This window comes from Fistularia commersonii, chromosome 4, assembly GCF_037954325.1.
Source record: "Fistularia commersonii isolate RoL2024-O1a breed Wild chromosome 4, RoL_Fcom_v1.0, whole genome shotgun sequence".
NCBI classification, from domain to species: domain Eukaryota; kingdom Metazoa; phylum Chordata; class Actinopteri; order Syngnathiformes; family Fistulariidae; genus Fistularia; species Fistularia commersonii.
This window is the reverse complement of record NC_141287.1, coordinates 18,956,408-18,973,229: the sequence shown is the minus strand read 5'-3', so window position 1 is coordinate 18,973,229 and position 16,822 is coordinate 18,956,408. Positions and strand designations below refer to the sequence as shown.

Here is a 16,822-nt window from a genome sequence, read left to right as displayed (position 1 = left end):
GTCACGATGTAGATTTTTGAACTGAGTGACATATTAATATATATATGACACATAATTCTACTTAATGAAGTCTTCTATACATAACCAATTAACAGACACAGAACAAATAATATCATATTTACAAAAATATGATATAACATGTGGTTTTACTATTGTTGCATGCCCATTTTATAAACTCACAAAATAAGCTTTTTAGTTATGTCCTTCTCACATAAACTATTGCTCCGGCCAAATGCCGTACATAATTGATATCTCACTCAGCAGGTAAAATATTGGCCTAGTTTTTACAAAGCAGGGGATTTTTTTCACACTTAAAGCTCAGTTAGTGCACAGGTGTGGGTCAACTGTCCTTCAGGCCACATGCATGATCAGTAATTTGATTTTCTTTTCACCAAAATCAAACATGAGAACAAATCTAGCTGAGCTTCTAAAAACTAGGCCGTTAAGAAGGCAGTGCTATTTATTTGAAGGGTTGATTTTGAGTACGGGGTGTGTGTTGAGGCGGTAGGCAGAAAAAAACATTTTCCAGTATAAGGGCAGTCAGCGACTGTGTTGGGACACTCGGGTTCCCTGCAGATTTCTATTCTTAATATACAAATTCAGGTCATTGAGGATATTAAAATACAACTCGAGATTCAAAATAATGTTAGCTCCAGATGCCTTTGTCAAGAATCATCTCTCAACTATTGCCACTTGAGACTGCACACTGTAATACTCACAAGTCCCACGCGGTCATCTAAAAACACAGCACTACATATTTTGTGTTGCCACTATATCAAGCAATTACGTACATATAAAAATATATACAATGAGGAACTGTTTATTTCCCCGCTTAATTTTTTTTTTTTTGGCTGTTTTGTGCCACAGCTGCTGGAAGATTGAAACGAAGCAGGACTTCCCGAAACATTTTAAGCGAAAGAGCCGGATTCCTTCCGAGGGTCGTCCCACCGAGGCCGCGTACCAGGCAGTTGACCACACCGACGCAAGCGGGGTACCCCAACTTTTTTTTCCGGCTAATTCCTGCAGAGCTTTCTTTGACAGGAATTTTATCGTAACTGTTCTCCCGGGTGTTCTCGCCCAGAATTAGTTGAGGTGATGACACTTTAACAGCGGGAGAGGGGGGGGGGCAGCTATCCTACATATACCACTAAAATAGCAAGGGATGTATAAATAGAGTAGGAGTGCAGAGCGGCCCTTGTTGGGCATCATTGTTGGCTCTCCTTTACCGGGTCTCTGGGAGTTCACACACACTTCACGGTAAACACAAGCGTAATGCGTTGTATATTTGAAGTGAGTGTTAATGCTTGTGCAAGACAACCAAGGGAGAGAGAAATCCCACGCCGCTTTGGCTGCAGCACATTTACCAGGGAAGCGTCTTCGCCGGACAAATTACGCCCATTTAGCACCGAGTTGGAGATTTCAGATCATTTCAAAGCGGAGGTAGAAAATGATATATCCTGCTTCATTAGGTCATGGAAGAATCAGAGGTCTGCTCCCTGCCCGGGGGTGTTGCAAGTGTGAGGAGACAATTTGAAGAAAGTGCAACATCACGTGTAACCCAGTTCCATTTTCATCACCAAACCGTTCAGGTATCAGAGCGCGTGTGTAAAATCACCTTCTAATTGCATGAGCATGAAGGCCAATGATATGCTTTTGATCAAACGCGGGGAAGATTAATAAAAAAAAAAATTTAAAAAAAAGAATTGGCTCCCGATCGCATTTATCTATCAAGCAGCAATGCATGAGGACCCTGCAAGTGAAGTGCATATAGGCAGGCCATTAACACAGAAGCTGGTATTAGATCTTTTTACACTAATTCTTTGGCAAAGTGCGGGGGTTTAAGAAGAAAAAAAGCACTTGACATTTTAACAAGGTCCATGCAAGCCTGGAGCATTTCTGTCGGTATGAAGAATGAAAGGTGAACAGCTTTGCATCTTCGCTCCTGAACACGACCCTGTTTTAACTCCGGTGCTGTTATGAATCGACCACATGCGAAAAATAAAACCGCTAATTTATAGCGCAATCCAGGATCTGCAAAAAAGCTAACCTTTTTTAGTGTTTAAGCAAGGCCTAAAAAGGACCAACACTGATACATGCATACATGCTTTCATGCAAACAGACTTTTGCATACATATGCACACACATACATACATCCTTACATACATATGCATATACATACATGCATACACACATACACACGTTTATACATACACATACATAAACACATACATACATACGTATATAAAGTATGCATACATACACACACACACATATTAACTTATACACACGTATGCATAGATACGTTTATACATACACATACATAAACACACATATCCAAACATACTTATAGAAAGTATGCATGCATACACACAGACATACACACACACGTGCACACGCACACACATTAATACATACATACATACAAATATACACACACATGTATGCATAAACACATTTATACATACATGAATACACATATACTTACATACTTATATAAAGTATGCATACATACACACATTAATACATACAACATACATACACACATACATACATACATACATGCACATGTATGCATGAATACATCCATACATAAACAAACATAAACACACATATACATACATACTTATATAAAGTATGCATACATACACACATTAATACATACATACATACATACATGCATACATACATACATACATGCACATGTATGCATAAATACATCCATACATACATAAACATAAACACACATATACATACATACTTATGTAAAGTATGCATACATACACACATTAATACATACAACGTACATGCATACATACACACATACATACATACATACATACATACATGCACATGTATGCATAAATACATCCATACATACACAAACATAAACACACATATACATACATACTTATATAAAGTATGCATACATACACACATACATACATAGACCCGTATGCATAAACACGTCCATACATAAACATACTTCTATAAAGTATATATACACACACACACACACTCATGCATGGAGAAAAAGATCTGCTCTTTTTATGATATTATAGTGTGCATCGATGTGGAAAAAGTCAGGTGTAATTCACACTCTGCATCCCAGCATCTCTGTGACCTTCAGCCAATCGCACACTTTGCCACCGACACTTCATTAGACCCCTCATGCAAAATGACATGCAAAGAGCGACAGCTATATATGGCGTTTGCACTCACACACACACACACACACACACACACACACACACGCACACATGCACTTATGTGCTCGATGTAATAACCACTGTCTTCATGTTCAAAGGAAATGTCAAACTCAGAGGTCACAGTGTCAAGTGGCGGCAGGCAGGCTTTCCCAGGCAGTCAGCAGATTGATATCAACCAGGAAACGATGGTATGGAAATTCCCGTTGTTGTGTGCGTGAATTTACAAGTTACTGATTTATGTTGCTAACGCATGTTTAATAACTCCTCTCGTCGGGGAGAAGAAGAACGCCATGATATTCTTTTGTTTTGCAATCGATTCAATCGTGCATTGTCTCTTTTTAAAGACGCAGGTGTCAAACAATGACGGTAACTCGGATTCCAGCTACAAAAACCATGAGAATGATGGTAAAAACCTGCTTGCTGTTTTCTATTTCCTGCGACGTGCGCTCAAAGGACAGCCTTTGAATTTATATGTTAACTTGCAGAAGAAGAATTTCCCCGATACACCACAAAGGAACTGAGGGAGCGCTTCGAGAGAACAATCGAAGAGGCTGCGGCACATAAACCCATCAAGGTAACATTTGAAAATGAAATTAAATTGGTATTTGAAAGAATTTTAAGCTATTGATGGCAAAGCTGTTGAACTCTGCCACTCAGTGTTTTATTAACGGGAGCATTATATCCAGAGCCGGCTGGACCAATATCGGCAGATCGATTTATTATATATATTCATTACATTTGTTATATACTGTTAATACATTTATTTACAGAATTTTTGGTTTGAGGTAAAGGCACTGACATTGTATTTCTGATCTTTTTTTATTTATTTGTGACTGGGTGTGCGTAAATAGGGGGACATGTTATCTTGTTAATGAGTAAGACAATGGTAAAAACAATTTATTTTCTAAGCGTATATAAATCGCAGATGAACGGGGGCGCCATACCAAATCTCGCCTCGGATGCCGCATTGGGTACGGCCAACTCTGTGTATACCACTTATATTATCCACATGATACGGTGAACCTCGAATTAAGAAATGTTCATATTTTATATGGTTACCGTAATTTCCTGACTATTAGGCGCGCCTGAATATAAGCCGCACCTGCTAAAAATAACACAATAAATATATGTGCGCATATATGGGCAACACTTGTCTATAAAACATACGTGTCCACGCCATAAAATGATTTTTTTTTTATTATTTACTTTTCATTAAATACATACCGGCAACATCCACCACTTCGTACTGGTAATGCTTTTTTCCGAGCAGTGCTCGTATCTCGACTGATGACAAAAAGTCCATCCATCCATCCGTTTTCTATCCCTATCGATCAGAATCTGCGGTCATTTCATGGCTCGGAGGCTAAATGTTTCGGCGGCGCGAAAGCACCAAAAAAAATGCATAAATTAGCCGCGTCCTTGTTTAAGGCGCAGTGTTCAAAGCGTCAGAAAAAAAGTAGCGGCTTATAGTCCGGAAATTACGGTACAACGCTCACATCTTTTACCCAATTTTTGACATGCAAGTGTCGGCGTAAGGCGAGGATTCACTTTCAGCGTAACGTGAGGTTCTTCGCGGTACTTATCCACCGATATCCCTCTTGTTCTTTAAAAAGATTGGCCGTGACATCAGTCTTTCTAAGTGGTCTTCAAACATGACAGAAAACAACACAGTGACTAATGAGCTGTGTGAAGTATCGGCGACCGAGGCAAGCGAGGCTGCCGAGACGGATTACGAGGACTTTCCGCCCCCACCGGCCGAAGACTCCGACTATCTCCCACCCCCGCCGCCGGACTTACTATTAATGCCATCAGACAGTGAAAATATTTTAGAGAGCCATTACCGACCGGAGCCTCCGGCACCGGCAAATCTCCAGAAGTACCCGCTCAACAAAGAGGCTTACCTCAGACAGAGGAGGGCGAACGAGCTGAAACGTCTTTACAAGCACATTCACCCCGAGGTCCGTAAAAATATCGAAAAGGAATATTACTGCGACTACGAGGAGATTGAAAACGGTCCGCCGGAGAGCGGAGCGTACACGCGCGAGGACGACGCCGGAATCCCCGACGATATCGACGATGACGATGCGGAATGGGAAGAGATTCTGCCCGGGGAGGTGCAGACGATGCGTTGGATGTTTGAGAACAAGCCGCTGGATTCGATCGGGGATGAAAGTCCCGACGAGGACGAAAACGACAGGAAAATAAGCGAGCAGGAAATGATTCTCGGGAAAGACGTCAGGCGAACGGCGTGGATGTTCGAGACCGAGCCGGTGGATCGGCTGGGTTCGAACAACGGCGTCGCCACGGAATATAAGAACAAATTCAACAAGGGAGACGTCCGTGCGGCTGCGTGGCTTTTTGAAACCCAAACTATGGACAGTCTGAACAAAATGCGTTGCGAAGAGGAGCTAACCAAAGAGATCGTATTCACGGAAGAGGACGGGAACTCCACCATTTACATGATCGACGACAGGTACATGGAGAGCCTCGGACACACCGAGACCATCGACGAAAGCCGCCTGCTGACCCTGAGGACGGTGTTGGAGGAAATAAACGGCGAGGTGAAAACCGTGACGAGCACTTTTGACACCCAGTTCAAGTGCATCATCATGGGACAATCCAGCCAAATGCTGGAGATTAAATCCGTACGCAAAATCGAGAGCGAATTGGAGAACTCCATCGCTTCCCGTTGGCTCTTCGACACCCAGCCTCTTGATCTGGACGAAAGAGAGCCGTCCCCTTTGAAACTTCTGTGCAGTCTGTCAATGGAGGACGGCAATAAAGGAGGCTGGGGCAGGTGGCTGTTTGAGATAAAGACGCTGAAATCTCTCGACGAGCTGGAAAGCTCAAAAATGGAGAAGGAGGACGTAGCAGGAGCCGACGTGCGCAAACACTGCCTGGTGTTTGAAACCCGGCCAATGGATTCGCTCAAGGACGATTCAAACGCCAGACCTCAGTCTGTCGAAGCCATTATCGGAGGCAACGTCAGATTAGCGAGGCGTTTTTTTGAAAACGGCCCGAGCGTGGAGAGGAAGAATTTGCTCGATGTGGGTAAACTCAAAAAAGGAGCCCTAAATGAGGAAATAAGAGGAGATGTGAGACATCAGAAGTGGCGCTTTGAGAGTCAACCTCTGGAGCACATAAGGGACGAGAAGAAGGAAATCCTTCGCACCGTGAACGTGGAGGACGACCTCACGCGGGAGGACGGCACCAGCTGCAAGGCCGACGTCCGTAAGAACTGCCGGGTATTCGAGACCCAGCCGATGGACACTTTAAAAGACGACTCCGACACCCGCCCCCCGTCGAGGGAGGAAATCATCGCCGGCGACGTGACTTCGGCCAGACATTACTTCGAAACGGCTCCGGCCGAGGAGTCGAAGGAGCCGGCGGAGGTGGGCAAACTGCAAAAGAGATCCGCGCCGGACGACGAAAGGGGAGATGTGCGACATCAGAAATGGCGATTCGAGAGCCAACCGCTGGAGGAGATAAGAGAGGAAAAGAAGGAAGTCACGAGAACCGTCGACCTGGAAGAAATCGATAAAGTGGACGTGTCAAACTACAAGCAAATCTTCGAGAGCGCGGATCTGAGCAGAGTCGACCGATCTCAAAAGATTTTAATCGAGGGGGTGACGTCGGGGTCGGTGAAATCGAACAAAAACCTGTTCGAATCGAACCTCCTGTACGCGATGGAAGACGGCTGGGGACGCTTCCACCAGGTGAGGACGGTGCGGCGGGAAGAGGTGGTGAAAGGAGACGTGACCACGTACAAATGGATGTTTGAAACGCGGCCGATCGACCAGTTCGACCAAAGCATCGAGAAGTACCGGGTTATTAAAGGCATTTGCAAAGAGGAAGTCGAGTCCGGCGACGTGAAAACGGCAAAGTGGCTGTTTGAAACTCAGCCTCTGGACGCTATCAAGTACTTCAGCAACATCGAGGACGAGGAAAGCGTCGATCGGACCGCGGACGTTGCGAAGGGCGACGTGAAAACCTGCAAGTGGCTGTTCGAAACCCAGCCGATGGACGCGCTCTACGAAAAAGCGGACTCGCGGGACGAGGAGGAATCCCGAGAAGTGACGAAAGGAGACGTCAAAACGTGCACTTGGCTCTTCGAGACGCGGGCGCTCGACACCATCCGCGACGAGACGGAAACCGTCTTGACGAAGACGTGCACGGTGAATCGAGAGGACGTTCGAGGGAAAGATGTCAGCACGACTCGTTTCCTCTTCGAGACGGAGAAACTGGAGAACCTCTCGGGGGAGGAGGCCGACTCCTTCAAGCGCGTCACCGAGATAGACGTCGCGTCCGGAGACGTGTCGAGGATGAAGTACATTTTCGAAAACCGCACGTCCGATATCATGACCTCCACGTCGGAAGAGGTGATGCTGAATCTCAAGAGGGTTCAGACGGAGGACATCCAGAAGGGGGACGTGGTGAACTGCAAGTGGCTCTTCGAAAACCAGTCTTTGGACGCCATTCGTGACGAGGACTCTTCCAGAGAACGCGCGACCGTCGACATTCACGGCGGAGACGTTGACAAAGGCCGATTCATATTCGAGACGTACACCCTGGATCAAATCCGAGAGTCGAACTCCGAATCGGACCCCGATCCGGCGGTCGGTCAAAAGATCGTCCGGGACGAGGACGAGAAAGGCGACGTGAGGAATTACACCATGATGTTCGAAACCCAGCCCCTTTACGCCATTCGGGACAAAGAGGGCCACTACCACGAGGTGACCACCGTCACGAGCGAGGAAGTGACGCGAGGAGACGTGGTCGGGACTCGGTGGTTGTTCGAAACCAAGCCGCTCGACGCTTTCAGCCGAACGGACGAGGTTTACGTCATAAAATCGGTCACGCAGCAGGACGTGCAAAAAGGAGACGTCGGCTCCGCCAAGTGGAAATTTGAGACGCGACCTCTCGATAGCATTTCGGAGGAGAACAAGACTTTGACGAAAACGGTGGAGGACATCCTGGGCGGAGACGTTAGGACGAATAAACGTCGCTTCGAGTCCGACGCCCTGTCGCGGCAATCTGTGAAAACGGTAAACGTGAGCGAAATACAAAAAGGAGACGTCAGGACGGCGAAATGGAGATTCGAGACCCAGTCCATTGATAAGATAAGAAGCATGAGCTCGGAGAATCTGATTGAAACCGTGAAACAGGAGGAGGTCGCCAAGGGAGACGTTAAGAGTTCGGTCTGGCTCTTTGAGAAAAATCCTCTCGACCACATCAAGGAGGTAGACGAGGACGCGACGGTTTATCAAGAGGAAATCCCCAAGGCGGATGTTAAAACCACAACGTGGCTTTTTGAGACGACTCCGATCGACGACTTCAACGAGACGCGAATCGAGAAGACGGAGATCCTGGGCAAGAGTGTCCGGGGAACGCTCGAAGAGCTCTACGGTCAGAAAATGGTGAACTCCAAGGGTATACTGATCGAGAGCGACGAAATCGGAGACGTGAGGATGGCCAAGTATCGGCTCATGAACCGGCAGGCTCCGGAGATCCAGCGAGAGGAAGTCGTCCGAGGGGATCTGCGAACCATCATGATGAACTTGTTGAACAAGCGGGAGAAAAAGGAGCGTCAGGTCGTGATCAACTCGGAGGAGAAGGGCGACATCGGTTCGACGGTGCGGCAGCTGTTCAGCGGCGAGCGGGACGGCGATATCGAAAGGGAGGAAATAATACGCGGTGACATTCGGGAAGCTGTAAAGAGCCTCTTCGGCGACGACGGATCGGCCAAACGCGGAATTCTCATCCAGGAGGACGAGAAAGGAGACGTCCGGATGACCATATATTCCCTTCTCAACAAGGAAGACAGTGTTTCTATTGAGAAAGAGGACATCGTACACGGGGACGTGAAGAGCGCTCTTCTCAGACTGTCCGCCTCGGACAGGGCGGATCCGACCAACAGGATTATGGTGGACGAAACGGAAAAAGGAAACGTGAACTTTTACTCCACGTGCATCGAATCGGGGGCCCTGGGTTATCTGAGACAGCTCCACTCGGAAGAGGACGCGCCCGAGGAAGAGGAAAAAGAGGAGATCGTCGGGGGCGACGTCAAGGCCACCAAGGTCATCCTCGGTCGCAGTCGGGCGCAAATCGAACGCACGGTGGAGGACGTCGTTCCCGGGGACGTTCACAACGCGGTGAGGGTTTTCATGTCGGAGCCCGCCGTCTCTTTAGAAGGTCTCCAAAAGGAAGAGATAGTCAAGGGGGATTTAAGAGCCGCTTTGAATTCCCTGTCCGAATCGGTGAACCAAACGGCGGTACTCACCAAAGAGGAGGTGGTGAAAGGCGACATACCCAAAACGCTGCGCAGCTTGGAGAGAGCTCAGAATCGACACAAGGAGGTGGAGAAGCCGGATATCGTTCCCGGCGATATCAAAGGGGCTCTGAGATCTCTGGAGAAATCAACAACTTCCAGAGTCGAAGCCGCCGTGGAGGATTTGGTTGCCGGAGATGTCAAGGCCACGTTGAAGTCCCTGGAGATGGCGAAGCAAACCGTGAGGGAAGTGGAGAAGGAGGAAATTGTGAAGGGCGATATTCAAACGGCACTGCAATGTCTCCAAGGCTCCTCCGGCGAAAAGAGAACGTGTCAACAGGAGATAGACGTCCAGGGAGATGTGAGAGGAACCATTCAGCTGTTTTTGGAGCCTCCGCCTTCGCCGCAAACGCACAGGCGCTCGAGCCTGGAAGACGACGCGAGGGGCGACGTAAAGATGTCCATCAGGTCGTTGTACGAAACGCAAGAACAAACGGCGCCGGAGAGGGAAGAGGTGATAAAGGGTGACGTCAAAGGGACCATTAAATCTCTGCTGGAGACGGCCCAGAGAGAGACCTCCAAAGTCAGGATGGGGGCTTACAGGAGGGTCAGAGTGAAGCAGAGGCCTCCGGTTAAAAACCTGACCGCCGATTCGCAGAGGAACATACAGAAGATCAAAACGGCCAATTCGGCGGAGAAGTCAGAAGATCACTCCGTCGCCGGCGAAGTCGTTCTGACAAAGTCGGAGACAGTAGTGGAGCACAAAACCATCACCCAGAGCCACGGCATCAAAACATTAAAAACCGAGTTCCGTAATCTAGGCTCGAAGTCAAAGAGCGTTCGCAAAACGGATAAAACCAAAGTGGAAACCGACGATTACGTCCTGAAACCGCGAGTACAAGAGGCCGATCTGCCTCTTCCTTCTCCACCTCCACCTGTGCAAGACCATGACCTTCCTCCTCCTCCTCCTCCTCCTCCCACTCCGCCGCCTCCTCCTCCTCCTCCTGCCGTCGACTCTGACATCGATCGGCTTCCTCCCCCGCCGCCGACGCCGCCGCTCTCCGGCGAGCAGGATTTCCTCCCGCCGCCTCCGTCTCAGCAAGAACTGGAAAGCATGCCGGCGCAGGGAACGTTTCCCTCGCCGGCGACGGCGAAGAGGATGACGGTTAAGAAAGTGAAGGCTCCGGCTCTGTGCCCCGTCCCCAAGCTGGAGGCCAAAACCGAAACGCGAGAGGTCACGGTCGAGACGGTTGTGGAAACGAGCCAAAGTCAGCAGAGAGCTACAACGCTTGCGTCGAAAAGCTTCTCGTGGGACGCCCCTCCGCCGCCGGAATCGCCGCAGCCGTTCAACAAAGTCCGCGCTTCGCCCGTGAGATTCACCCCTCCGCCCTCCCCTCCGCCGAGCGCGAGAAGCAAAATGAGCAAATTTAACACGCCCTTGATAAAAGCGGAGGAAAAGTACCGCAAGCTGAGGGAGGAATACACACCGCCGACCACTCCGACTCCCGCTCACACACAGGAGTCGGTTACCGGCGTCGTTGAAATCCTTCCGACTCCGGACCCGAAGCAGTCGGGGGACGACGTACCTTCTCTCGCGCAGGCAAGAAAAGAAAATGCAGCTTTGGATATTCAGCTCGACTCCCTATCTTGCGATGGATTAGAGCGGGCCGTCATTCAATACATCGATCAAAGTCCTGAGAAAATCCTCACGCATTCCGCCGTTATTTCTTCCGCTAAAGAGCAAACCATTTCCAAAGTGAGCTCCCAGGTCATCTCCGTCCAGACAACCTCGTCCGTCTCATCCGCCGAGCAAGAGACGACCGCTCGGAAAACCGCGTCGTCCAAAAAGTCCGCTCGGAATGCCGTCGCCGAGTCGGCGACGACGGGAGAAGTGACTGACGATAAAAAGAAAGACTCAAAAAGTCCGAAAACAAAAACCTCCAAAAAATCTGAAAGGAAAAAGGAAACGGTTGTGGATTCCGCAACCGTTAAAACGGCGAGATCTGAAACAACGGAGGACGGTATCGATTCGAGGAAATCACATGCTGTGATCAAGACAAAGGAGACATCCGGAAATCGGTCCCCTAAACGGGAAACGGTCACCTTGGATGAGAAAATAAAGGTGTCAAAAGCAGAGCGTGATGAGAAGAAGAAAAGCGAAAGCGCCGCGGCGGGGAGTCAGCAGAAAGGCCACAGTCGGCCGCCGGAAGCCGAGAGGGCGAATGTAAAAACGGGCAAAACGGGCCAAAAGGCGAAAAAGAACAGTAAGCAAGAAAAGCAGGTGGAAAGTGAGAAACAAGTGGAGGTGAAGGGAACCGGCGAGGTTTCGACGATCATCGAAGCGAAGGCGGAGGCGACCCAGGGGGGCAAACCTGCGGAAACCCCCGCTGTTACCGCCAACTGCACACCAGAAACACCGGCTCCGGTGAAGAAGAAGAAGAAGTCGAAAAAATCCAAAGGTGCGCAATCGGGTCCGAGTAAAGACACGACTCCGGAATCCAAGGCGGGGATGTTAGAAACCAAAACTGACGCATCTGAAAAAACGACTCCCCCTGGGGATGCAGTGGTAGTTTCCAAAATCCAAAGCGTGGAAGAAGAAGAAGAAACTGGAGTCAAGAGAGAAACCTTTAGCATGCAAAGCAAATGCGAGCGGATTTCCCGGCAACAAATAACGGTTCAGAAGAGTTGCGAAAAGAAAAAAAAAGGGCCGACGGTTTCACCCGAGGGCACGGCCGACGAGACGACGGAGAAGCGTGAATCCGAGTCGCCGTCCGAAAAATCCGGCGGCGCCAAAATTTCCAAAATCAGCATCGGTTCTGCGAAAGTTGAAACCCAAACAAGGAAAAAGGCGTCGAAGGAAAAGGAGAAAATGGAAACCGGGCGGATGAAGCCCGCCGACTTACGGGCGCCGTCGCCGTCGCTCAGAACGCGTCCTCCCTCGCCGACGTTCATCACCATCGAATCCACCCGGAGGACCGACTCGCCCCAAAGGGTCACCCCGTCACCCACGGCGCTCCACAGGCCGCCCACGCCTCCCACTCCGCCGCCGCGCCGATGTGACACCCCGACCTCCCGCATCACCAGAATCACACCTTCCCCGACTTTCGACCGGGCGGAAAATTTAGCTCGCCTCAAAGACACGACGGCCAAGCTCTCGCGCGGCGTCACCCCGCCGCCGCTTTTGCCGCCGCAGCAAATCTCGGAGAAGAAATCGGAAATCGTGGAGGCCCCGGCGTCGTTTCATCAGCGGATCAAAATCGACCCGCGGGTCGTCGAGGTCGACGCGGCGACGGAGGTTCGCCCGGCGGACTCCTCAAATGAAGAAAAAAATCGATGGGATATTTCAGAGGGTTTGAACGCGAGTGAAATGCAAAGCGAGTCTGAGAGCCACCCGTGCGGGAATCTCCCCGACCTCGCCGAGGACACGGACACGTCGGAGCTCTCGTTTGCATCCGTGAGAGAAAAGATGGAGTTTTTCGAAGAGGCTCGGAGGGCCGAAATTAACAAGACGTACGTGCGGAAGGAGCCCATCGCCATTCCCGAACGCCTGGGCCCGGACGCGGAGGAGAGCGGGGAAGAAACCCGGAGTCGGGAGAAGGAGGAGCTCCCCAAGGCCGACCTGTCCGGCCTCGTCAACAGATTCGAGTCGTCGGAAACGAAAACATCGACGGGAAAAGAGGTCGGGCCACGGATTCGCCGGGACAGCGAGAGCAGAGACGAGGCGGACGCCCTCGAAAGGGAAATCGAGAGCTTCGCCGCGCGGGCGATGGAGGATGTTTTTGAACTGAACGAGCAGAGTTTCTCTTTTACGGAGGAGGGGACGGATGAGGAGGAGTCGACGTCAACCCAGAGCGACGCGGCGGCGGAAACGGCAAAACCGGAGAGTCCTCGGGAGGTGAAGGGAGGCTCGCGGCGGAGCACGCCCGTCCCGGTTCAGAGATACGGGACGCAAACCGTTTCAATCGAACCGTCGGGGTTCTCGGAGACCAACGCGGTCACGGAGAATTTCTCGAACTTTGATGAATTTGGCAACAAGGTCACCGGAACAAGGACGGCGGTCTCCGGGACGAGTGTGTCAACGCAGCGGGTTCCGTTTTCCTACGCCGACGTGGTTAAAAGAAAAGCCGCGGCGGTGAAGCCGACGGAAACCTTTGCCGAAGACGCTACCGATGCGTTGCTGAAAAATTTCCACAAAACGTGGAATGAGAGTGAGACGGTTTTCAAGAGCCTGGGCTACACCGTGTCAGAGGAAGTGACATCGCAACTGGTGTCGCACCAGACGACGACGATCTCCTCTGGTAAAGAACGAAACGGCATGAAAAAAATTTAAAAAAGGAATCGGTAGCATGGACTGAGCATGAATGGCTTGAACGAAATGCTCCCGAGTGCCGCATAGCATGTACTACGTTGGATTTTCTGTATTAAAATACAATAAAATAAATTAAAATAAAATAAAATAGACCTGAATACAAAATTAAGAAAATATCCCAAATATACCAAATAAAATAAAATAATAAAATAAGATAAAATAGACCTGAATACAAAATTGAGAAAATGTTCCAAATATACCAAATATTTGTAAAATGTTTTACTACTAGTTAGGAAGCGATATTTATTCATAGTGACATTGGTAAATTGGCTGATATTTTCCTGATATTCTATTCTATGTATGGTGTAACACGAACTTGAGAATGTTCTCGAGTAAGAATGACCCCGATGCTCGACAGGAATGCGGCTCTAGTGCGTTTGAACATTTTACAAAAGTACAGTCGAGTTGTTAAGTTCATATCGGCCAACGCACGGGCTATATTACGCTCGCCGCTACAGCCTGCTCACCCACGTCCTTTCTGGAATTTATAGTTTCTTTAAAAGGTAAGGACACTATAAACATTATCCTATGGTTTTCAACCTGGAACAAGGGTCTGTTCAGCCGACAACTACCTTTCCATGGTTTGTTTATACGTTTATCAACTTTGACGTAACTTAATTTGGGCTCTTCTAATGTGCTGCGAACCGTGCACGATATCGCAGGATATCGACTCGGGATTTCGACCCACGCCGCACACCGACACGGGTTTTCGGTGTGGAAACCACCAAGTCTGCATTTGAGAGGTGCATGGACAATTGTGCGTGCATGTGTGTTCATGAACTGGTTTCTGGGGTCAAATTCTGTGGAATAGGAAATGAAAGAGTAAAATCGGTGACTACAAGCCGCGATTGTTGGTGTAACAAGAGATGTCGTAACTGTGTGTTGTTGCCGTGCGAAAGCCCAAAATACGCCGGCGATTAAGGTGAAAACTGACAATTCCGCGCGTGTTTGTTCCCGACAGGTTCGAGTACCCAAGTCGGAGCTTTGCACAGTATGCTGGAGGAGGGTTTATCCGATGGACGCTCTGATAGTAGACAAAAAAAAATACCATAAGTCCTGTTTCTGCTGCGAGCACTGCAGAAGCAAATTAAGGTAAAGCGGGCATTCATTTGAAGTCCGGAGTCGAGCATTTCCTTAAGTATACAAGAAGCGCTCGTCTCCTCGAGTTTGATTCGGAAGAGCGATCATTGAGAGATTCCCCTTTTCTCTTACAGCCTGGGAAATTACGTCTCTCTCCACGGACACTTCTATTGTCTGCACCATTACAAACAGCTCCTCAAGTCCAAAGGCAACTCAGATAATGGACTTGGGCAGAAGCCTCCCACAGGAAGCGGTGGACCCATCCCCTCTGATGAGAAACTTGAATGGAGACATTCGACAAGCAGCCTACGCTCAGTAGACAGGGACAGAGCGCACAGCGGCGAGAACGCCGTGACAAAAACATGTGATGAGAGTAAACCGCATAGCAACAAAATAGCAATAGTCTGGCCTCCCCGGGCTGAGTCCCCAAAGAAAGCCTTTAAAATAGAGGAAGACATCCAGCTAGCCAAACCACAGTGGCCCCCGCAAAGTAATTCCCCGAAGCCGACGAAGCATCAATACGGCAAATCTGCACAGACCGTTCCCAGAAGTGTCCTTTAAATAAAGTCAACAGGCAGGCAGGAAGGCGAGTTCAGTCCAGAAAAGAATGAGCGCCGGCGAAGGATCGTCCCGTAGGTATATTGGTTGACGGCGATGTGGATGAAAAGGTAGCATGTAAAGTTTGTGTGCCGGAAGAAATGATGTAAATACTTGTTGATGGCGTGCGATGCGGAGTGGAAAAGTAAGTCCGAGGATCAATAATGTGGAAATGGATGTAGACGCGAGCCGGGCGTGCACTGAACTGACAGCTTCAAATCCCCTGTCTTTTATTTCCTCTTTTTTTGGTTTTCACCTCACTGCATATTTACGTCCCTTTAGCAGTCACTCTGTTCAAAATCCGACACCCGCTCAAATCAACTTTTGGCAAAAAGACAATTAATTTGAATTGCTGGAATGAATGTCCCCGATGTTTTTTTTGGGCTAAAACGGCAATATCTCGCAGCGACGGCCGGGGCGACGGATTTAAGCTCTCGGCTCCGACTCAAACAAGCCGCGCTGAATTGTTCCTGTTGTTTCTGGGTCGGTTTTGTAGTTTTAAAAGCCCCGAAACACCGTTTTCTAAATATCACCTCCATTTCTTCATTCTCCTTCATCCCGGTCCTGATTCCTGCCTCTGAAATACTCTCCTCGTCAACCGCTGTGTTATTTTATCTGGTCTTTTGTCTTTCTATATACAAGCATTTTTACATTTTCCTTTCTTGGCACCTGGCGTGCAGACAAATAGAAGGAACACTGAATTGTTTTATACATGATATCTAACAGTATATAATATGAACACTTTAATTGGTAAATTTAAAAAAAAAAAAAATCAAAGTTGTATCAGAAATCTGTGTAAACTAAAGTGTTTTGAAACAAATAATATTTTTAGATTAGACTATTTTACCTTGTATAAGTAGATTCCTGATTCTTTCCAACTGTCAGGCTGGTTCACTCACATTGTCCTTGATCTGAAGGCAATAAAAGATTTTATTGTTTCATTTTTCTCCGAGGAAGTCCATTTAAAGCCTTTTTAAATCATTTATCTATTCATCTATTTGAGTGTGAAACATGAATCTCAAGTGATTTTCAAGAGCGCACACCGCACCGAGTCACAAGGTATCTTTCACGTCATCCGTAGAATTTTTCTTTTGAGGCTTGAACCTCCCCGAGAGGGTTCCTTGCCGTCGGTTTAAATTTAAAAGCGAGAAACTGGGATTAAAAAAAGGCGATAAACGTTTGACGGACGGGTCAAACACATGCATGTGGAACACGAAACCCCGGGACGCCTTAAATGAATTTTACTGCCATCTAAAATAGACCTGTGACCAAACATGGCGCTCGTCCTACCGGATCTTCTGG

At 48.4% G+C, this 16,822-nt stretch overlaps 1 protein-coding gene across 2 annotated transcripts in view; it reads left to right on the top strand.

Annotated features, from left to right (window-relative positions):
- xirp2b (xin actin binding repeat containing 2b) overlaps window positions 1-15,200 on the top strand; it is a 36,788-nt gene extending 21,588 nt beyond the window's left edge. For both annotated transcript variants that reach the window (XM_086145806.1, XM_086145805.1), the window contains exons 2-9: window positions 868-991; window positions 1,470-1,589; window positions 3,305-3,394; window positions 3,551-3,611; window positions 3,692-3,780; window positions 4,820-13,772; window positions 14,805-14,935; window positions 15,058-15,200. In XM_086145806.1, coding sequence (XP_086001932.1) covers window positions 1,473-1,589; window positions 3,305-3,394; window positions 3,551-3,611; window positions 3,692-3,780; window positions 4,820-13,772; window positions 14,805-14,896 — 9,402 coding nt within the window. In that variant the 5' untranslated portion in view covers window positions 868-991; window positions 1,470-1,472 and the 3' untranslated portion in view covers window positions 14,897-14,935; window positions 15,058-15,200. The remainder of the gene's footprint in view (window positions 1-867; window positions 992-1,469; window positions 1,590-3,304; window positions 3,395-3,550; window positions 3,612-3,691; window positions 3,781-4,819; window positions 13,773-14,804; window positions 14,936-15,057) is intronic.
- The last annotated feature ends 1,622 nt before the right edge of the window (window positions 15,201-16,822 follow it).